This window comes from Phascolarctos cinereus, unplaced genomic scaffold, assembly GCF_003287225.1.
Source record: "Phascolarctos cinereus isolate Bilbo 61053 unplaced genomic scaffold, phaCin_HiC Scaffold_9;HRSCAF=440, whole genome shotgun sequence".
In the NCBI taxonomy this organism is placed as follows: Eukaryota; Metazoa; Chordata; class Mammalia; order Diprotodontia; family Phascolarctidae; genus Phascolarctos; species Phascolarctos cinereus.
Window position 1 is genome coordinate 216,029,898 of NW_027556402.1, and position 22,993 is coordinate 216,052,890.

Here is a 22,993-nt window from a genome sequence, read left to right on the forward strand (position 1 = left end):
AGTAGGAAGTGGTAAAGCCAAGATTTAAACTCAGGTTGTGTGATTCCAGAAATGATAAGCTCTCCCTTGTATCAAGTTATCTCCCTGGAGAGATGTTAATTGACTTGTCCAAGTCCATGTCCAAGCCCTTCTCCAAGGATTAATGATGACCACCCACAGACCTCTTCGCTGGTAATGAATAACTACCATTTAAATTTTGCAGTCCCAACACCCACCCCTGGCCCATCATGCTGACTTTTCTATAGCTGAAACCACCATATCTGCCCAGTTATCCAATAATTGAAATCTTAGAGTCACCTTAGAATTTTCCACCTCTTTGTTTAGTCATTGAGTCCTGTAGATTCTTTCTCTGCAGTATCCCTCCTATATGCTCCTCCTTTCCATTCCCATGTCTGTTGCCAGCCTAATTCACCCCCTGGTATCTCTTACCTCGCTTCTTCATAAAGCTATGATATAGAGGTAGGCTTTATGTGACATCTTGCAGGTATCCCATGTAACATTCAGAACATTGTAGTAGAACAAGCAATGCATGTTGGTTTGGGTTCTACCTAGCAGTATCCTGGTAAATGTTTAACAATGAGCTATTGAAAAAAATGTATGAACAACACCCTTTTAATTTGAATCTGCGTTACTAACATTTTCTCCATCACATTCTTAAATCTAAACAATCAATAAAGCAATAAATCATGACATGATTTGTAACATTTGCTGATTTGTGAAGTGCAAATGCTCCTATTGGAAATTTAACATATGGTTCCAGAGAGCCAGTTCGAGCTGGTTCCAGCACACCCTAGAGCTACCCTATTGAAGCCTACAGTAAACCAGGGTGACACTTCATTTATTAATCAGTGAGGCAAGGAAATGTACAATCTGTCCACTATGGCATTATATTCACGCACTGGTTCAGTGGTTTCATCCAGGTCTCTCAGACAGACACATCCACAAGAGTGTATGTGTATGATTTTCCATCCTTCACTGCTAGACAAAACTGCTAGGTAGGATTTAAAACAAAACAAAACAAAACATTCTGGCCAGAGTCAGAACTGATCCAGGGTATGATATGACATATGGTTCCAAAATTATTACAATTAGAAAAATATCTGACTTGTAATGCCCCCCTCCCTGGTCTCTTACATCTGGAATTTTCCTTTTCCATTTTCATGGAAAACAGGCCATCTTATGGCCACATCATTTATTGTACATAATGAATATGAAAGAAAAACTGTCTCCAGCCGTCTCCTAAAATTGAAACCTCTTCTCAATTTTCTAAGATTTTGGAAGTATTAAGGGAAGGAGTGTGCCTCTGGCTTCTCTCAGAGGAGAAGCTATGTTCCTTCCATCTCACCAGCTGATGAGGTTTTTGAACTTGCCAGTTCTTGTCATTCAGGAATTCATCTTCGTTGCACTGTTTGAAGCACCTTAGCAAAGTTAATCCCTGAAGTCACTGCCTGCCTCTCTGCTCCCAGTCTGAGTTCTAGCCTCCCCACCCACTGTTTCCAGTGACCACAGGCAGAGCCTCAGGAAGACAGTGACCAGGGTAGGTGCAGTCAGTGTTAGTCTCGATGCCATGGCCCTCAATCCCTGCAGCCATCATGGACAACAGGGAACCTCAGTCCCCAAGGCGTCTTTCCCTTTGCTCATGTGCTCATACCTCAGATTTCACAGTTAGGAATTCTTTTGTGGGTGAAGAAGAGAAAAAGTGGGAACCTTGGAATCTAGGCAGTCACATGCAGATCCCTCACCAATCTGTTTCCCCTACTGAAATTTCTAGAGGATTCCCTGGATTTTGATAGAGAAGAGACATGGTACAGGCACTGTAAAGTCATCACATTGGAAGGAACTTCACGAATATCTAGTGCAATAAAACTAATTAAAATAAAAGAGAAAGAAACTGAGGCTCTGAGAAGGAGTATGACTTATCCGAGGTCAAAAAGAGCAAGTTAGAATCAAACTTAGTCCTAGAACAGAGGTCTCCTGACTTCCAAGCCACACTACACTCATTCCCTAACTGACCTTTTCTCCTCTAGGCTCTATGGTCTTCTTAGAGCCCAGATCTGATGGTCTCTAGTGGATAGCATTCAGCATTTTCCTTGCTGTGACCACAATCTGATTCCCAGTTATGGAAGATCATTGAGAGACAGCATAGTATAGTGGATATAGTACTGGGACTGGAGCCAGGAAAAATGGGATTCCAATCTTGCCTTAGTCACTATCTGTGCGACCCTGAGTGAGTCATTAAGGTCAAACCCAGGCTTTAATTTCCTCATCTGTGAAGGAAGGAAGTTGGACCTGAAGTCCCTTCCAACTCTAAAACTGTAATCCTCTCTGTCCTGCTAAAAGCAAACAAGATGAAACATCTCCATTGGTTCCCTTTTGCCTACAGAATAAAATTTAAATTTTTCAACCAAACTCCAAGATCTTGAAGAATTTGGTCCTAATCTACCTTTCATGCCTCTTATCTTTTTATGCCCTTTCAAAAACCTTACATCCCAAGCAAAACAGTTGAGTCAACTAGCATTTATTAAGCACCTAGTATATGCCAGACACTGGGGATACAAAAAGGGGGGGGGAGAAGAAACCCTGGTACCTGCTTTCAAGGAGCTCACACTGTATTGGAGGAGACAACCTGCAAACAACTATACACAAGAAAGTATATGCAGGATAAACTGAAGGTTATCTCAGGAGGTACTAACGAGGACTGGGAAAGACTTCTTGCAGAAGGTGGGACTGTAGCTGAGATTTGAAGGAAGAACAGGAAGCCATCGGGTGGATTTGAGAAGGGAGGGTATTGGAGGCATGGAGGATAGCCAGCAAAAACTCCTGGGGTCAGGAGATGGAGTGTTGGGTGCAAGGAACAGTTTTCATCTGGTCCATTCTAATTTTCAGGGAGTGCATTGTTTGGGCAAGGATTTGTACCTCTGTCATTCTAAGCCATTAATTCTGTCTTTCTAGTTCTTTCTTCCACAACTCTCATTTCCTTTCCACTTTTTTCTCTAGCACTCATTTCAATTTTTTTAACATTCACTTTTTTTAACTTTGAGTTCTAACTTCTCTCCCTCCCTCCAGCTCCACCCTACGCACTGAGAAGACAAGCAATCCCCATTATATATGTAAAGTCATGCAAAACAAACACATGCTCATTGCAATTATAAAAATATTTATAACTTTTAAAAAACTCTTCTTTCATCTCTTCTAGAAGCTCTATTTGCACCTGTGCCCCAGCTCTGTTTTTCTTTGTGGTTTTGGTTGTAGATGTTTGGAGTCATTCTCTTCTTTTGGGTTTGGGTCTTGAGTGTCAATGAAACCATAATAGCTTTTTTAATGGTGAGATTCTTAACTTTCCCACCCTATTCTTTTTCTCATACAGTACTTTCCACCAGGAATTCCCTATTCCCTCTCCTCATCCATCTCTGCTTAACTTTTGCTCAGCGTTTAAGGTTTATTTTAAATGCTACCTCCTCTATGAAGTCTACCCAGATTCTTCCCGGTTGGAAGTAATCTCAGATTTTAGATATGATAAATGAAAGCATTTCAGGAAAGATAAGAGAGAACAGAGATAATATCAGATTTCTTCTTTTTCTCCTTCCCTTTCCCTTCCTCTTCCTTCCTTCCTTCTTTTATTCCTTCCTTCCTTTCCTTCCTCCTTCCTCCCTCCCTCCCTTCCTTCCTCGTGCTTTCCTTCCTTCCTTTCTCCCTATTCATTGTTACTAATTTTTAAATATTCCTATTTCTGGGAATAGTAAGTCATAGAAATTTAGTCAACTCTTCAACCCAGTCCTTCCTTTAATAGCATTAAACAATCTGAAATGAGGGGAAATATGAGATTGTTTCTCCACCATGTGTAAGTCTAAAGAAGCATTTTAAGAATAGGAGTCTAGTTGCCACCACAGCCCTATGAGGTCTTCCTTCCTTAGCACTATGATATCCTAACTGAAAGGAAGGAAGGGAAGGCTTCGAGAGTGATTGATTAATTGTGTGCTACCTGTACTAACTTGGACTAGACTATTTACCATCAATGCTCCCCTAAGTGATTACAATCAATGCTGATTTCTTACCCAATGTATTCCTGCAAAACATAAGGAAAGGGGGCAGCTAGGTGGCACAGTGGATATAGCACCAGTCCTAAAGTCAGGAGGACCTGAGTTCAAATTCAGCCTCAGATCAAACACTTGACACTTACTAGCTGTGTGACCCTGGGCAAGTCACTTAACCCCAATTGTCTAAAAAAAAAAACCACCATAAAATCTAATGGAGATTCCCTAGAAAAACTCCTCCCTGGTTACATAAAGACCTCTCTCTTAAGGGCATAAACCGTATAGTTTGAATCCCATGAGCAGAGGACATAGAAACTCATGTAACTCATGTAAAGTGACCACAAGGGGACAGAAACAAATGCCCCCATTTCCAGCAGTGATCAATCAGAGCCCCAGATCCAATCCCAAATCCCCGTTTTCAACAGTACTGAGTTGATATGTTTATGCATTCTGCCTCAGCCAAACCTGTGTGTTATGGCTGGTCTCAAATCACTAGCACCAATAGACTCTTTTTAAAAAAAATACATCATTTATTTTTAATATTCTTTTCTTTTTAAATTTTGAGTTCCAAATTCCCTCCCTCCCTCCTACCCCTTCCCCACCCACTGAGAAGGCAAGCAATATGATATCAATTATACAGGTGACATCATGCAAAACCATTTCCTTATTAGTCATTTTTGTAAAAGCAAGAAAATGAGAAAATTATACTTCAATTTGCTTAGAGTTCATTAGTTCTCTCTCTGGAGGTGGATAGCATTTTTTCATCATAAGCAAGGACTCATTGTCTTGGATTGAAGAATTGTCTTGGATCATTGTCTTGATCAGCCACGTCATTCACAGTTGATCATCATACAATATTGCTGTTACAGTGTATAATGTTCTCCTAGTTCTGCTCATTTCACTTTGCATCAGTCCATATTAAGTCTTCCCAGGTTTTTCTGAAACCATCTTGCCCATCATTTCTTATAGTATAATAGTATTCCATCATAATCATATTCCACAACTTGATCAGCCATTTCCCAATTGATGGATATTTCCTCAATTTCCAACTTTTTGCCACCACAAAAAGAGCTGCTATAAATATTTTTGCACATATAGTTCTTTTTCCTTTTTCTTTGACCTCTTTGGGATGCAGATCTAGTAGTGATATTGCTGGGTTAAAGAGTATGCACAGTTTTATATCCCTGTGGGCACTGTTCCACATTGTTCTCCAGAGTGGTTAGACCAGTTCACTACGCCAACACTTCATTAATATATCTATTTTTCCCTTATTCCCTTCAGTATTTGTAATTTCTGATAGATGAGAGGTGGTACCTCAGAGTTGTTTGAATTTGCCTTTCTCTAATCAATAGTGATTTAGAGCATTTTTTCATATAACTATAGATAGCTTTGATTTCCTCATCTGAAAACTGCCTATTTGTATTCTTTGACCATTTATCAATTGAGGAACGGCTCTTATTTTTATAAATTTGACTCAGTTCTACACTCAATATTTATTGATAAATGGGACCTTTATCAGAGAAACTTGCTGTAAAAATTGTTGATATTACTTCATTGTCTATAGTACCTTTTACCAAAATATAGTTTCCTTGATTATCCTTTTTAATTAAGTCTATTTTTGCTTTTGCTTTGTCTGATTACTGATATGGTTGGTTTTTTTTAGTTCAGCTAAAGAATATCAGATTTTGCTCCAGCCTTTATTTTAATTCTGTGCGTCTTTCTGTTTCAAGTATGTCTCTTGTAAACAACATACAGTTGAATTCTGCTTTCTAATCGGTTTTGCTATCTTCTTCCATTTTTTGGGTAAGCTCATTCCATTCACATTCACAGTTATAATGATTAATTGTGTATTTCCCTCTATTCCATTTTCTTGTATTTCTTCTTCTCTATCTCTTTTTTTCCTTTCTTTTTTCTTTTTGACTAGGCAATGGGGTTAAGTGACTTGCCCAGGGTCACACAGCTAGTAAGTGTCAAGTGTCTGAGGCTGTATTTGAACTCAGGTCTCACGACTCCAGGGCTGGTGCTCTATCCACTGCACCTCCTAGCTGCCCCCTCTATCTCTTTTTGTCCTGTCTATTTTGCCTCTAACCACTATCTTCCTTAATCTGCCTTCCCTTTTATCTTCTCTTTCCTTTCACTTATCCCCTTCCCCTCCTATTTCTCTATTGGGTAAGTTATATTTCTATGTATAACTAAGTGTGTATATATATTCTTCCCTCTTTGAACCAATTCCAATGAGAGTGGAGTTCAAGTATTACCTGTCACTACTCCTATTTCCCCCTCCACTGAAAAAGCTCTTCTTTCCATGCCTCTTTTATGTGAGAAAAATTTCCCCATTATACCTCTCCCTTCCTCCTTTTCCCAGGACATCCCTCTTTCTTACCCCTTCATTTTTTTGAAGACCATTTCAACGTAATGGGCTTACATCCATGCTCTCTGTTGATTTAAACTCCTTTTAACTGCCCTAATAATGATAAAATCCTTAGGAATCACAAGTATCATCTTCCTATGTAGAAATGTAAACAGTTTAGTGTTATTGAGATCCTTATGATTACTTTTTCGTGTTTACCTGTTTACGCTTCCCTTGAGTCTTGTCTTCGAATGTCAGATTTTCTATTCAGCTCTGCTCTTTTCATCAGGAATACTTGAAAGTCCTCTATTTTATTAAATATCCATTTACCCCCTGAAGGATTATACTCAGTTTTGCTGGGTAGTTAATTCTTGGTTGTAATCCTAACTTCTTTACCTTTTAGAATATCATATCCTAAGCCCTCTGCTCCTTTAACATGGAAGCCACTAAATCCTGTGTGATCTTGACTGTGGCTCTACAATATTTGAATCATTTCTTTTTGGCTATTTGAAATATTTTCTCTTTGAGGTTGGTGTTCTAAAATTTGTCTATAATATTCCTGGGAGTTTTCCTTTTGAGATCTCTTTCAGGAAGTGATTAATAGATTCTTTCCATTTCTATTCTACCCTCTGGATCTAATATATCAGGGCAGTTTTCCTTGATAATTTCTTGGAAAATGCTATTTAGGTTCTCTCTTTGATTCTGGCTTTCAGGTAGTCCAATAATTCTTAAGTGATCTGTCCTTGATCTATTTTCCAGGTCAGTTGTTTTTTTTTTTCTGATGAGATTTCAGTTTTTCTTCTATTTTTTTCATTCTTTTCACTTTGTTTTAATGTTTCTTGATGTCTCATAGAGTCATTAGCTTCCACTTGTCCAATTCTAATTTTTAAGGAATTATTTTCTTCAGTGAGACTTTACATTTCTCTTTCCAACTGGCTGATTCTGTTTTTCAAGGAGTTCTTTTCTTCAGTGAATTTCTGTGCCTCTTTTACCATTAGGTCAATTTTGTTTCATAAGGTATTATTTTCTTTAGTATTTTTTTGTGCCTCTTTCACCAGACTGTTCATTCTCTTTTCATAACTTTCTTGTATCACTCTCATTTCTTTCCCCAGTGTTTCCTGTGCCACTTTTATCTCTTTAACTCTTCCAGGGATTCTTGTTGGGCTTGGGTTTGAGGTAGGAATTTGATGAGGCTTCATTGGTAGCTGTCACATTGCTGTCTTCTTTGAACTTTAGGTCTTAGTCTTCCCTGCCAGCATAGTAGCTTTTTATAGCCAAGTACTTTTTGTTGTTGTTGTTAGCTTATTTTTATAGCCTATTTCTTCACTTTTAACTTTATGTTAAAGTTGGTCTTTGCTCATGTGGAAGTGGGAAGGCACTGTCCCAAGCTTCAAGCTATTGTTTTCAGAGACAGTTCTGGAAGTCTACAAGTTTTTGATGCTTCCAAAATAGTGTGATGTGGGGACAGGCATGGTCACTGCTCTCCTGGTCTGTGCTCTTGTCTTTATTCAGCAAGGGTACCTGGTCCCCTGTAGCCACTTTGCCTTGGAGCTGACACTAGGGCTTCTAAGAAGCTCTCTTGTGACCAATGAGAAGTTCTTCTCTCCACCCTGGAACTTGCAACCCAGAACTGCATGCAAGTAATGGAGTTGCCAGTCAGTGCCAGCTGTACCCCTGCCAGCAAAAGGTGCCCCATAACCTCCTTCTGACCAATTGTGTGATTCCCTCACCATCTCTGGGCTGAGAGCTCCTGAATCTGCTGCTTCTGCCACTATTGCCACCACAGCATGTGTGGGTTCTGGACAGGCTTCTGCCCCCACTGTCACAAACTTCTCCTGCCAACCTTCTACATTCTCGTAGGCCTGAAAAATGTCTCACCCTGACCTTTCATTGGTTCTGCTGCTCCAAAATTTTATTTGAGGCATTATTTTAAGGTTGTTTGGAGGGGAATGTTGATCGAGTTCAGCTGGATTGCCTCTAATCTGCCATCTTGGTTAGTGTCCCTCTTCCAATCACTGGCCCCAGTAGACTGTTATGGCTGCCTGGCTTTAACCATTGCCTCTACTTACTACCTGGAAATAGAATTTCTGGCATCTGACCTCAGGCTGCTAATACATGTTTCCCGTGCTTGCCCATTGGTTTCTTCATAAGTACAGTATCTATGTTCATGCACAAATCCCAGCTACCCTGAACTGGTTCTGAATCTTCTACCCTACCCAATGGACAGAAGGAATTCAACAGGTATAGGGCTATGTCTAGAAAGAGGATTGGATTTAGAATCAGAATCCCTTTTTAAAAAACTGGCTTTGCTATTCACTACCTGGATAAGTGTGGGCAAATACCTTTCCCTTTCTAGATCTAATTTCCTTCTCTATAAAATGAGATGATAATTGAGGTCTCTTTCAGTGCTAAATCCTGACCCTTCTTCCTTGAAATAACTGGGGGAGATATGAGGAGGGAGCTCTGTCTCAGCTCTCAGCCACACTGCCCTCTCTCCTCCCATAAAAATGCCTGTGGTTTCTGAGCATCCTTTCATCCCCAGTCAGGGGGCCTACCTGTTCTACATCTTTCAGGTAAATAGAGAGAAGCCCTTCCTGTTAAGAATGTTAAGTTCCTTTAAAGCAATTAACTGTCCAACAGGGAAGTAGTGCTTTGAAATTCACACAATGCAAAGAACACCCCAGGATTGCCTTCAATTTCACGAAAGCTTCCAAAAATGTAGTTTAAAAGATTTTCATCTTTATAAATTCTAAGGGAGATTCTAATATAATAATATGCAGTGTTTGCTTAGTACTTTAAAGTTTATAAGAAGTTTTTTACAAATATCATCTTATTTTATCCTCATGACAACCTTGAGAGGAAGGTGCTATTATTATCTCCATTTTACAGCTGAGGAAACTGAGTCCTACAGAAGTTAGATGACTTACCTAGTTAGGATCACATAGCTAGGAAGTATTTGAAGCTAGATTTGAATTCAGGTCTTCCTGACTCCAGCATTCAACCCATTGTTCCACCTACTGGTTTTGAGAAAATATTTCATCATTTAGGAATTATGACTTCAAAGTTTATAAGGTAAATTAGAAAGAATAGTAGGCTTGGAGTCAGAACTCCTACTTCAAATAAGATGAAGAGAGCTGAGCATAGCAGGACTATTACTTCCTATTGTTCAGTCATTTCAGTTATGTCTGACTCTTTGTGACACTACTTGGGGTTTTCTTGGCAAAGACACTAGAGTGGTTTGACATTTCCTTCTCCAGCTCATTTTACAGATGAGGAAACTGAGCTAATCAGGGCTAAGTGACTTACCCAAGGTCACATGGCTAGTCAGTGTCTGAGGACAGATTTGAACTCACAAAGATGAGTCATCCTGACTCCAGGCCTGGCGCTCTATCCACTGTGCCACCTAGTTTCCCCTCTGAACACTGTACCTCTCTTCGTGGAAACCTAGATCATAGAAGCTTTTTGGTTGCTGTATCACTATACTGATGTATGTATATCCTACCCCAGGCCAAAAACCCCATATCTTTTCCAAAGGAACTAGCTATGCCTCTATGATCCTATACTCATGCAATTGATTTTTGGAGCTCAAGACTAGGATTTTCTATTTATCTCTGTTAAATTTAATCTTGTTATTTGTGGGCCATCATTTTAATTTGTCAATATCTATACCTACCACACTCCACTCCCTGCATTGAACCCTTTCTTATAATACAGAAAAAAGCCCACTAAAGTCAATCAACACTACAGCTGCATCTAGGAGTGCAGGTTACGGTCTGCATATGTTTTTTGGCAGCTCTCTAGTAGAAGGAGTCAGGGGTGGTTTGTCACCTGTTCTCTGGGCCAAGATGGGTCATTCTAACTCATCAGCATTTGGCTGCCTTTCAATGCTGCTTTCTTTGACGTTACTGTAGTCACTGTGTGTGTTGTTCTCCTGGTTCTACTTGCTTCACTGTGCATCAGTTTATATAGCACTTCTTAAGCTTCTCTAAATTCCTTATAGTCATTAATCCCTAATACACAGTAATGTTCCATCCTGTTCACAGAAATTCAGTTGGGTCAGCCTGTCCCCAATCAATGGACGTGTACTTTGTTTCCATTTAGGGTTGGGCAGGTAGTGGTGGGTTTGCTCAATTCTACTTTTGATAATTGCTGCTTTATAATAAGATTTGGTACAGCTAGGCCACCTTCTCTTGCATTTCTTTTCATTAGTTCCCTTGATATTCTGGAACTTCCAGATGAATTTTGTTATTGTTTTTTCTAGCTCTATAAAATAATTTTTGGTAGTTTGATTGGTATGGCACCGAATAAATAAATTAATTTAGGTAGAGTTGTCATTTTTATTAGCTCGGCCTACATATGAGCAACTGATATTTTTCCAATTATTTAGATCTGACTTTATTTGTGTGAAAAGTGTTTTGTAATTGTGTTCATATAGTTCCCGAGTTTGTTTTGGCAGGTAGATTCCCAAATATTTTACATCTCCTGTAACTTTAAATGGAATTTCTCTTTCTATCTCTTGCTGTTGGGCTTTGCTAGTAATATATAGAAATGCCGATTAATTATGTGGGTTTATTTTATGTCCTACAACTTTCTAAATTTGTATTATTTCAAGTAATCTTTTACTTGATTCTCTAAGATTCTCTAATTGTAATATCATATCATCTGTAAAGAGTGATAGCTTTGTTTCTTTCTTGCCTATTCTAACTCCCTCAATGTCTTTTTCTTCTCTTATTGCTAACGCTAACATTTCTAGTACAATATTGAATAACAGTGGTGGTAATGGACATCCTTGTTTCAGCCAAGATCTTATTGGAAGGGGCAGCTAGATGGTGCAATGGATAGAGAACCCGCCCTGGATTCAAGAAGACCAAAGTTCAAATCTGGTCTCAGACACTTGACACTCACTAGCTATGTGACCCTGGGCAAGTCACTTAACCCTATTGCCTAGCCAAATATATATATATATATGTATACTCATATACTCATATATATATGTATATATATATATAGAGAGAGAGAGAGTATATAATAAGATATATATTTAATTTTATATATATATATAATTTAATTATATATATCTATATCTATATCTATATATATCTATATATATATATATATATATATAGATTATATCTTATTAGAAATGTTTCTAGCTTATCCCCATTACATATAAGGCTTGCTGATGGTTTTAGATAGATGCTACCTATCATTTTAAGGAATACTCCATTTATTCCTATGCTCTGTAGTTATGTATTTTGTCTTTCTTTCTTTTCTTTTTTTTAGGCAATTGGGGTTAAGTGACTTGCCCAGGGTCACACAGCTAATAAGTGTCAAGTGTTTGGTCTGAGGCTGAATTTGAACTTAGGTCCTCCTGACTTCACGGCCGGTGCTCTATCCACTGCGCCACCTAGCTGCCCCTGGTGTTGTATTTTGTCAAAAGCCTTTTCTGTATCTATTGAGATAATCTTATGATTTCTGTTAGTTTTGTTGTTGATATGGTCAATTATGCTGATAGTTTTATATTCCTTTCTATCTCCATTCAATTTTCTCTAGAGGTCAACCCTATATAACTTTTCTAAAATTCTATTCATCTCCTTAACTCCTTTCTTGTTTATTTTGTGGTTAGATTTGTCTAATTCTGAGAGGGGGAGGTTGAGGTCCTCCACTAGTATAATTTTGTTATCTATTTCTTCTTGTAACTCCCTTAACTTCTCCCCTAGGAATTTGGATGCTATACCACTTGGTGCATATATGTTTAGTAATGATATTACTTCATTGTCTATGGTACCTTTTAGCAGGATGTAGTTTCCTTCTTTATCTCTTTTAATTATATCTATTTTTGCTTTTGCTTTGTCTGATATCAGGATTGTTACCCCTACTTTTTTTTTACTTCAGCTGAAGCATAATATATTATGCTCCAGCCTTTTACCTTTACTCTGTGTGTATCCCTCTGCTTCAAATGTGTTTCTTATAAACAACATATTGTAGGATTATGGTTTTTAATCCCCTCTGCTATCTGCTTCCATTTTATGGGAGAGTTCATCCCATTCGCTTTCACAGTTATGATTACTATGTGTCTTTCTCTCTATCCTATTTCCCCCTCTGCCCCACTTTATGCTTTTCTTTTTCCTTTCTCCCTTTCCCTCCTTGCTAGTGTTTTGCTTTTGACCACCACCTCCCTCAGTCCACTCTCCCCTCTATTATCCCCCTACCTTTTCTTTTCCCTTTCCCCTTCTACTTCCTATAGGGTAAGTTAGATTTCTATACCTAACTGATTATGTTATTCCCTCTTTGAACCAAATCTGATGAGAGTAAGGTTCAAACAATGCTCTTCTCCCTCGCTTCTTTCCCTCTACTGTAATAGGTTTTTGTGCCTTTTCCTGTAATGTAATTTACCCTTGTTTGCCTCCTCCTTTCCTTTTCTTCCAGTACAATCCCTTAATTAGATCCACTTAATCCACTTAACTAGACTTTTTATCATTATATCAAAGTCAACTTATACCCACCCCCTCTGTCTATGTATACCCCTTTTAAATGGTATGATAACAATACAGTTCTCAAGAGTTACAAGTGTTGGGCAGCTAGGTGGCACAATGGATAGAGCACCAGCCCTGGAGTCAGGAGGACCTGAATACAAATACAGCCCCAGTATATGATGATTCTATTCTTTGAACCAAAAATATGCTCACATTCCTTTGGCAGGAATTCTGTCCCCACACTCAAAGTGAAGGGAACAATGAAAACAATTATGGAGACTCGTGAGGTTTAGAGTTGGAAGCCACCTAGGAGCCTTAAAGGACCTATTTTATTCCTTTCATCTTGTGGATGAGAAAACTGAGGCGCAAAAAAGGAAAGTGAGTTTAGTTGGGAGACAGGAAGGCGTCACTTCAAATCCAGCCCCAGCTACTTACTACCTCTGTGACCCTGGGCAAGTCACTCTATTTGCCTCAGTTTCCTCAGCTGTAAAATGGGGATCATAATAGCACCTACCTGCCTGGGTTGTTATGAGCATCTAACAAGAGAATGTTTGTAAAGCTCTTTGCACAGTGCCTGGTATGTAAGTAGACTCTATAGAAATGCCAGCTATTATTCAAGCTATTTCCCCATGTCATACTAGGCTAGAGAGAATTCTGGCTCAAAAATGTTTTGGCGTGATAGATAATTTCCCCGCTTCCCAAGATCCTCATGGGTAACCATAACCTAAGAAGGTGAGAAGTATAACCTGGTTACCACAAGGTATTGGTGTGTAAGGGCCTGCAGGTGCCACCACCACTGTTAACAACTGATATTTTTAGTCCACTTTAAGGTTTGGAAAATGCTTTTAAAAAATCATCTTTTTGCATCCTCACAACAGTCTTGGAAAGTAAGTTCTAGAGTTATTGTTATCTCCATTTTATACAAGAGGTAATGGAGACTCAATGAACCTCATAACAATGAAATGATTTATTTATTTTTATTATATTTTCACATTATATATTTTATATTATCCCTTGGCCCAGTGCCCTATCCACTATACCACCTAGCTGCCCTACATAAATAATATTATCATTTAACTAATTTATTAATAAATAAACAAAAATAAATAAATAATTTGCTCAGAGTTCCATAGCTAGTAAGAGTCCAGAGTAAGTTCTGAACCAAGATCCTGGTACAGTGGTAAGAACACCAGTTATGGTGTCAGAAGACTTGGTTTCAAATCCTACTGCCACTTACTACTTGTATGACCTTGAGTGAGTCATTTAACCTTCCTAGGCCTACAATCTGTTTATCTGTAAAATAAGAGAATCATAGGGTCATATATTTAGGGCTTAAAAGGCCATTGAGCCAAACCCCCTCATTGTATAGATGAGGAAACTGAGGCACAGAGAATGTAAGTGACTTGTTCAAGGACTTGGACTAGATGACCCTAAGGCCCCTTCCAGCTCACAATCTACAAACCTATGATCTTCAGTGTCCTTCATAATTCCTGGTGCAAAAATAGCTTGCATATGGAGTTAGAGATTAGACCTCTGACTTCCTTCATCTGAAGAGCTCCTAGGGAGGAACTCCCTCTCCTAGCACCTTCTCTGAAATGTCTAGTCTTAGAGGGTCACCTGGAGAACTGACAGGTAAAATAACTTGTCCAGGATGATGTAGCCAACATGTGTTAGAGGAAGGATTTGAACTCAGGACTCCTTGGCCTCAAAGCTATCTCTCTATGCGATAACCCATACTGCCTTCCACAGAGGATATGGATATGCTCCCATGGAGCATACTGGTCTAATTGTTTTCTTTTCTCAATTCAACCCATTTGGTCCCCCAGAAAGTTTTCTCCAAAGCTTTGGAACCAAAATTTTATTTGCAATGACGGGGGGTTTTGGGGGGTTTTTGTTTTTTATATCAGAGACACTTCTAGCTTGACCCACCCAACACCCCCATCCAATGCACCTTCCCTTATAACAAAGAAAAACAACTAGACAAAGGCCTCTAAGGGTGTATACAACATTTGGCACTAAGCCCACCACTTTTTCCAAGGAAAAGATAGCAGTCTGTTCAGCATCCTTTCTACGGAGCCATGAACAGACACAACATTTACTCGGCATGACTGTGTCATGGTATGCTTTTTATTTACACGATTGTAGGCATCATAAGTATTGTCTTATTAGCTTCTCCTAAAGCTTCTGAAAGGTCCTGTTGGTTGAGAAGTGGGCAAAACGGGTAAGTTGGGGCAAGAACGGAGCAGTGGAAAGAGGTTGGAGCATTCTTCTGTCAAGTTCCTATCCATTTATTGCTGCCCTTCACCTTTTGTCTTCTTCCTTGGCCCATGTAGGAAAGACGAAAACTTAAAAGAATAAGGAAGATGGAGAAGGCCTCCAAACTGCTGGCTAAGCAAGAGGAATTCAAAAGGCTTTACAAGGCCCAGGTAAAGGGATGGTTGGCTTCTTGTGGTTTTGGTCACGAGTGCCGTGTGGACTCACTGGTGATGAGGTAATAGTTATGAGGTGGGAGTGGGCAGGCAGATCATCATCATTGCTATGTGAAAGGATGGGAGGGTTAAATTCTAACTGTGTGAACGAAGGCCCTCCAAGGAGAATGAGGAGGATTCTAAAGCCGGGCCATATGGGGATCTGCTGAAAGAAATGAGGATGTTCAGTCTGAAAAGAGAAAACTTAGTGGGGGAGTTGGATTGGGTAGGAAGGGCATGATAATGATCATTAAATATCTGAAGGGGTATATATGTATGTATGTATATGTGTATATTCTTACATATATTTAAGGAGGAAGAAAGGAAGAGGAGAGAGAAGGAAGGAGGGAAGAGAAGAAGGAAGGAAGAAAGAGGGAGGAGCAAGAAAGGAAGGAAAGAAAGGAGGGAGGGAGGAAGAAGAGAGAGAAGAAAGGGAGAAAAGTAGGAAGGGAGGAAGGAAGGGAGGAAGAGGAGGGAGGGAGCAAGGAAGGAAGGAAAGGAGGGAGGGAAGAAGGAAGGAAGAAGAGAAAGAAGGAAGGAAGGGAGGAAAGGAGGGAGGGAGGGAGGGAAGAAGGAAGGAAAGGAAGGAGGGAGGGAGAAGGAAGAAAAGAGAGAGGGAAGGAAGGGAGGGAGGGAGGAGGAAGGAATGGAGTGAGGAAGGAAAGAAGAAAGGAAAAAAGGGATGGAGGGAGGAAGGGAGGAAAGAAGGAAGAGAGAGAGGGAATAAGAGAAGAAGGAAGGAACTTGTTCTGCTTGGATCCAAGGAACAGAACTGGGACTAAGAAGGGAGACTTGCATAGAGACAATTGTAGTAGAAAATACAGAGGGTTTCTAGTTGCTAGCTGTGTGACCTTGGGGAAGTCATTTCCCTAACCTGGGCCTCAGTTTCCACAAAATGCAAAATGAAGGAGTTAGACTGTATTGCCAAGATCTCTCCAAATTCTAAGTCCCATGATCCTTTGGGGAAGAATTTCCAAATAATGAGAACTTTTAGATAGTGGAATGGGCTGCCTTGGGTGGTAGGAAGTCTCCTCTCAGTCCAAGCAAAGGGTTGGCACCCCTAGTCAGGCTTCTTGTAGAGGGAATTCATGGTGGGGCAGGGTGACTTCTTAGAGTCTCAGATTCTGTGAAAAAGAGAAATATTTAGGGGTCATCCAGGCTGTGCTTAACTCTGTAGTACAACTAACTGAAATAGAAATGTGGCCACTAATCTGTATGTAAGGATCCCTGTGGCTGTGTATTGACTTAGTTTTCAAACATGATATCTATGCTTAATTGTATTTTTCTTTATTTTGTTAAGAATTTCCCAATTACATTTTAATTGGTTGGGCTGTATTTGGGAAGGTTATTGGCAGAAAGGTTAGGTGTCTGATACTTCTGTAGTACAGTTAAGAAAGCTCTAGCTCTGAAGTCAGAGGACCTGGGTTCAAATCCTGCCTCTGCTGCTTACAATCTGTGTGACCTTGTCAAGTGACTTAACCTCCTTGGCCCTCAGTTTCTTCATCTGTAAAAGGAGGGGGTGGTGCTAGATGGCATCTGAGGTCCTATCTAGATCTCTGATCATATGACCCTCTAACCTCCATTGATAGGGAACTCACTACCTCCTGAGGCAGTCGATGAGTACTTGGCCTACTCTGTTGTGGTCCCCTCTCACACCCAAAGAAAGTCAGTTCCAATTAGTTCCCTACATGCCTCACCTCATAACTCTGTGTGTGTGTGTGTGTGTGTGTGTGTGTGTGTGTGTGTGTGTGTGTTGACAAGTTCATTTGTGTACACCATTTTGCAGGCTATCCAGCGTCAGTTAGAAGAGGTGGAAGAGCGCCAAAGAGCCTCGGAGATCCAGGGTGTTGAGCTGGAGAAAGCGCTGAGAGGAGAGTCAGGTAGGCCGATTTGGTTTGACAAATTACATGAGGGCAGCCTGACCTCCACGTGGCTTGGCGCGGCTGTCCACTGGCAGCTAGACACGAAGCGATGAGGTCTCTCTGTGGATCTGTCAACAGGAATATTTGTGGTCAAAGCTAAAACTGCTTCAGAGTTTCACAATCCAATTGTCAGCGAGACTAACTTCAGATTGCCGGCCGAATGGGCCTGCGCCTCGGCCCCCTAACCGAGTTAACGCTGGGGCAGTGAGGGCCAGTACTCAGCTAGCTGATGGGGAAGCTCTCTGCAAGGCTATCGGTAATGAGATTAGGGGATGATTAAGGCAAAGAACATACAGGCCTTAAGACACAGAGAGGCACAGCCACGTTGGACTGGGGCTGTGGGCAAGAGCTGGGACTCCAGCATCCTAGTAATTCTGAAAATACCATGCAGATGAGGGTTCATGCACCGAGCCTCCCCACCCTCCTTCCCCCCAACCCATCTGTCCGCATGTCTCTGAGCTAGTGAATATGTGGGTGCATGGACCTGCATGACAATATTTACCACAGATACATCTGCTCCAAAGCAATAGAAAGGGAGGGAGGGAGGGTAGAAGGAAGGAAGGAAGGAAGGGAAGGAAGGAAGGAAGGAAGGAAGAAAGGAAGGAAGGAAGGAGGGAGGGAGTGAGGAAGGAAGGGAGGGAGAAAGGGAGGGAGGAAGGAAGGCAGGGAGGGAGGGAAAAAGGCAGGCAGGGAGAAAGGGAGGGAGGAATGAAGGAAGGAAGAGAGGGAAGGAAGGAGAAGGAATGAAGAAGGGAGGGAGGGGAAAAGAAGAGAGGAAAGAAGAAGGGAGGGAAGGAGAAGGAAGAAGAAAGGGAGAAAAGAAGAAAGGAAGAAAGGAGGAAGGGAGGAAGGAAAGGAGGAAGAAGGAAGGGAGAGAGAAAGGGAGGGAGGAATGAAGAGAGGGAGGGAAGGAGAAGGAAGGAAGAAGGGAGGGAGGGGAAAAGAAGGGAGGAAAGAAGAAGGGAGGGAAGGAAAAGGAAGAAGAAAGGAAGGAAAAAGGAAGAAAGGAAAGAGGGAGAGAGGGGAGGGAAGGAGGGAGGAAGGAAGGAAAGAAGGATATATTTGTTCTACCTGGATCCAAAGATCAGAACTAGAACTAAGGAGGGAGTTTGCATAGAGACAATTGTAGTGGAAAGTACACGGGCTTTCTATTTTCTGGCTGTGCAAGTCACTTAGGCAAGTCACCGCCCCAGTCTGGGCCTCAGTTTACTCATGAGCAAAATGATGGAGTTAGACTAGATTGTCAAGATCTCTCCTCTGATTCCATCTAGTACTTTTCTTGAACTACAGGCTAGGCTGTAAAATGACAGTATTGATTCCCTCATGGCTCACAAGGTTGTAATGAGAATGAAATTGTCAACCTATATGTCCATACTTGTATTGTTCCAAAGAAGAGTCAAGCACACAGTAGGCACTTCATAAATTTATTGACTGATTAACTAGTCAAGGAGTCAATGGACCTGAGCTCTGACACTTACTGCCTGGGTACCCTTGGGTAAGTTATTATTCTCTGCATGGTCCCTCCTTTCAATAATGCAAATAGCACCTCCTCAGTGTCCTCGAAGACAAGTTTCATGAAATGCTGTGGCAAAAAAAGAATGATTAGTATTATTTGTTGGTCATGAGTGATAAAGCTGTCTACAATCAGTTAGCTGGTCAGGTCTTGAGACAACAGACCCCCAGTTTGTTACAGGACTCCTCTTTAAAGCCCTTCTAGCTTGTTAAGAGGTGCCAGGCCCTTCTTCCCACACTAGTCTAGCCTTTGAGAACCTAGGATTGCCTCTACCTCACAATGTGGCAAAAGGTTTTCCACATAGTAAATACTTAACAAAAAATTGGGGAGTGTATTGAATTGACTAGAATAGGGGCAGGCTGTGGGGTTCATTGGAAAGAGCCTTGACTTTGGAGTCAGAAGGCCTGGATTCACATCTCATTTTTCTACCATTTAGTAGTTGTGTGATTTTGGGCAAGTCAGTTTGCTCATCTATAAAATGTAGAGAATAGTCCCTGCTCTGTCTCCTTCACAGGATGGTTGTGAACATCCCGTGAGAGTAATGACCATTAAATGTTTCCTAACTCTAAAGCAAGATATCATTATTAGTATTATTATTTAAATTATTTTAAAGTTTAAAATATGAGTGCTGATAAATATTTAATGGATTTCTCTTCCAACGGCCCAGAGCCATCCGTCAGAAATGAGTGTTCACAAAATGAATTTACGTCTCTTGATCATGTTCTGCTCTAGTAAGTAACGGTCAATGTCAGTCAGTCAGTCACCCTTATTAAGTGCATACTATGGGTCCCCTGCTTAGTGATGGGAATACAAAGAAAGACAAAACAGTCCCTGCCCTCAAGAAGCTTACAATCTAAAGTAGGAAACAATGATCAGACAAGCATGTACATACAAGCTATGCTCAGTACATGCTGTAAATAATTAAGAGACGGGAGGTGCTTGCATTATGAGCTGGGAAAGGCTTCCTGTAGAATATGGGATGTTACTTGCGACTTGAAGGAAGCCAGGGAAGTCAAGAGATGGAGATGAGGAGGGAGAGCATTGCAAGCACTGGGGGACAGCCAAAGAAAATGCTGGGAGCTAAGCAATGGAGGGTCTTGTTCAAGGAACACCCAGGAGGCCAGTGTCAATGGATGGAAGAGTATGTGAGGCACTGGGGTGGCTGGGGTGGGGTTGTAAGGTGTAAGGAGGCTGGAAAGTTGTGTTTTTGTGGTTTGTGGGGGGAGGTCATAAAGGGCTTTGGATACCGGATGATTTTGTAATTCTCTGTCCATTCGAGTTAAAGCCTGTGCCCTTAATCTCCCAAGTTTCTGTGCCTAGGTGGTACAGTAGAAAGTGTCCTGGATTTGGAGTTCAAGAACCTGGATTCAAATCCTAGCTCTCTACTTTCTGCCTGTGTGACTCTGCAGCTAGGTGGGTGGGCCAATGGATAGAGTATTGGACTTGGAGTCAGGAAGACTTGGGTTCAAATCCTGCCTCAGATACTTCTTAGCTATGTGACCTAGGGCATGTCACTAACCCTCTGTCTACCTCGATTTCCTTATCTGTAAAATGGGGATAATTATAGTATTATAATAATGAGATACTTGTAAAGCATTTTTGCAAACCTTAAAGCACTATATAAATGCTAGCCATTATTATTATTATTCTTACTAGGCAAGTCATTCTGAACCCCTGTTTACTCCCCCATAAAATGAGGGGGTTGGTTGGCCTAGATGACCCCTGAGGGCCCTTCCATTTCTCTAAATCTAGCATCCAACGAACAAGAAATCCCCGGTAATGGCAGCTGGAAACTTACCGTACTCAAAATGGCAAGGAAACCCATTTTTACAGAGCAGAGACCATGGAGAAGGCATGTAAACTAGACTTCATTCCACATCTACTCTCGTTAAAGCAGCATCTTAATTGCTGCCCATTTGAGAAAGATCAGTAGCCTATACAGCATTGAATTTTAATGATAGAAACCTGACTTTGAAAAGTCTCTCCTCCCCAGGCTCCCTGTGTAGCAGAAGGGAGTGTCGAGTAGGGTAAAGGGAAAGAAGAACACCCAATCTGTTTTGCAGCTGTGGTCTGACAGCTGCCTCCATGCTCTGCCTGAATCTCATCAGCTGCAAGATTGATTCAGCTCATTCCCTTTACATCCTTAGTAATTTAATTCCTTCTGTTAAGTTTATGGGCCCTTTCTGTGGGAATCGGTCTGGGTGGAGGCGGAGATGCAGCTGAACCAAAGGGTGAGATGGCCACAGCTCCCAAGCAACCCGAATGCAAGGTTGCAAACCAGGCATGAGAATTAATACACTCTAACTTATAATAACATTTGGGACATAACAATGCTCTTCTGTGGTTTCATATTCTATTCAAACCCTGACAAAAAGGTACCCTGTTGCTTAATGAATGACCGATGCTTATTAGGTTAAGTTGTATTTGAGGCTGCCTGTGCTTATCCAGTTCAAGTGATTTAATAGGTATTATTTAATAGGTATTATTAGGATAATTAGAAAATGATCACAGTTAAGCAATAATATTGAGCTGGGAAGGCTGTGAATAACCGAATTTAGAGCTAGACCTTCGAACACTAGTCCTCAGTGACAGTTATGCAACTGGCCTCTAATAATGATGGGCGCTGGGCCTGAAAAGACCCTTTGTTCGTGGGAGTTATTCATCAGCCGCTGGCACTGAATTGGAAAGGGCCCCGCGTGGGCTCAAAACAAAATGCTGAGGAGCAAAATGAGGCTTTGATGATCTCCTAATTGTAGCGACAACAATTCCGGCTTTCTCTTTTCTAACTGTCAGAAATCATCTCGCAGTCCCAGGAATGATTTTCTCCTTCTTTGTCAAGGGAAGCAAAAAAACCCTCAGAGCCCACCCCAGACACAGCTGCAGGGAGCTTTTTAGCAAAGCATGGGTGGGTTTTTTTTCCCTAGAGTGCTTAGGGTGGGTTTAGAATCAGGGCTTTAGATTAGGGGTCCCCAGGTAACACTAAGATGAATTGTGAGTTCATGCAAGGATTCTGCCCAGAAGTGGGATGCCATGTATATTCTTTCCCCTAGCCTGACCTCCCGGAAGCAGTCTTGCCATGGGGTGGCCATTATTTATTTATTTAATTCTGGCTTTTCATGGCAAATGGCTTAGTTATTTATTATTATTACTATAATAATTATAATAATAATAATATTTGTGACACTTACAACACTGGACTTCTCACTTAAGGCACTTAGTGTGTCTACATTAGGTACTGCCTTCCTTTAGCCTAGAGACTACAACACTGGCAATGTATTATTTATCCAGCAAGGGAGTGCAATGTCTGAGTGGTCCACCTGGTGGTGCTCTACTTGAATTATCAACTAAGTGGTATGCTCACAGGAACTGAGCTACTACTCTACGAAGCAGTGAGAGCAGGGACTGTGTTTTGACTTTCTTTTTGTATCTCTAGGTAGTGCAGTGGAAAGAGGGTGGGGCCTAACGTCAGGAAAACCTGAGTTCAAATCCAGCCTCGGATACTTATTAGCTATGTGACTCTTGGCAATTCACTTAACTGTTTGCCTCAGTTTCCTCATGTGTAAAATGGGCTGGAAAAGGAAATGGCAAACCACTCCAGTATCTTTGCCAAGAAAAACCCAAATGGGTTCATGAAGGGTCAGACTTGACTGAATACCAACAGCATTTATCTGGAGTATAGTAAACACTTAATAAAATGTTTGTTGACTGACTAAGTGGGCACAGCATCCCTGATGGCCACCAGAGGGTGCTCAGACTTTAAACACATGGGCTGCTTTTCCCCAAAGCCAGCCCCACACCTGAAGTAATTTGGATTAACCTTCTCTAGATGGGTCTGAAATTAATATAAGGGATGAAATGGAATATTGCTCTAAAATATTAAAACATGAATACTGCTATCTGTACCTAACTCACGAACTCCCACCTTATATTGATTTCCTTCTCTCAATTGCTGTCCCATCTCATTCACAAAATTCAGTCTCACCAATGCTAAGATCGTGGAGTTTATCATACACAGAAGAAAGTGAAAAGGAAATAGACAAAGCATTCTTGTATGGAGGTGTCTGCCTCCAACCATCTCCTAAACCTCCTCCAGTTGCCTTTACTGATACTTATGGAGGCAGCTGCTCTGAATCTGGAGTGAGGACCCAAGTTCAAAGCCAGCCTCAGACATAAATAAGTCACTTACCCTCTTCCACCAGATTTGAGCTCAGGTCTTTCTGACCCCAGGCT

At 40.9% G+C, this 22,993-nt stretch overlaps 1 protein-coding gene across 1 annotated transcript in view; it reads left to right on the forward strand.

Moving 5' to 3' along the window:
• MICAL2 (microtubule associated monooxygenase, calponin and LIM domain containing 2) overlaps nt 1-22,993 on the forward strand; it is a 268,887-nt gene that overhangs the window by 216,009 nt on the left and 29,885 nt on the right. The window contains 2 exon segments of the mRNA XM_078148458.1: nt 15,194-15,286; nt 17,115-17,208. Of these exon segments, the coding sequence (XP_078004584.1) occupies nt 15,194-15,286; nt 17,115-17,208 (187 nt within the window).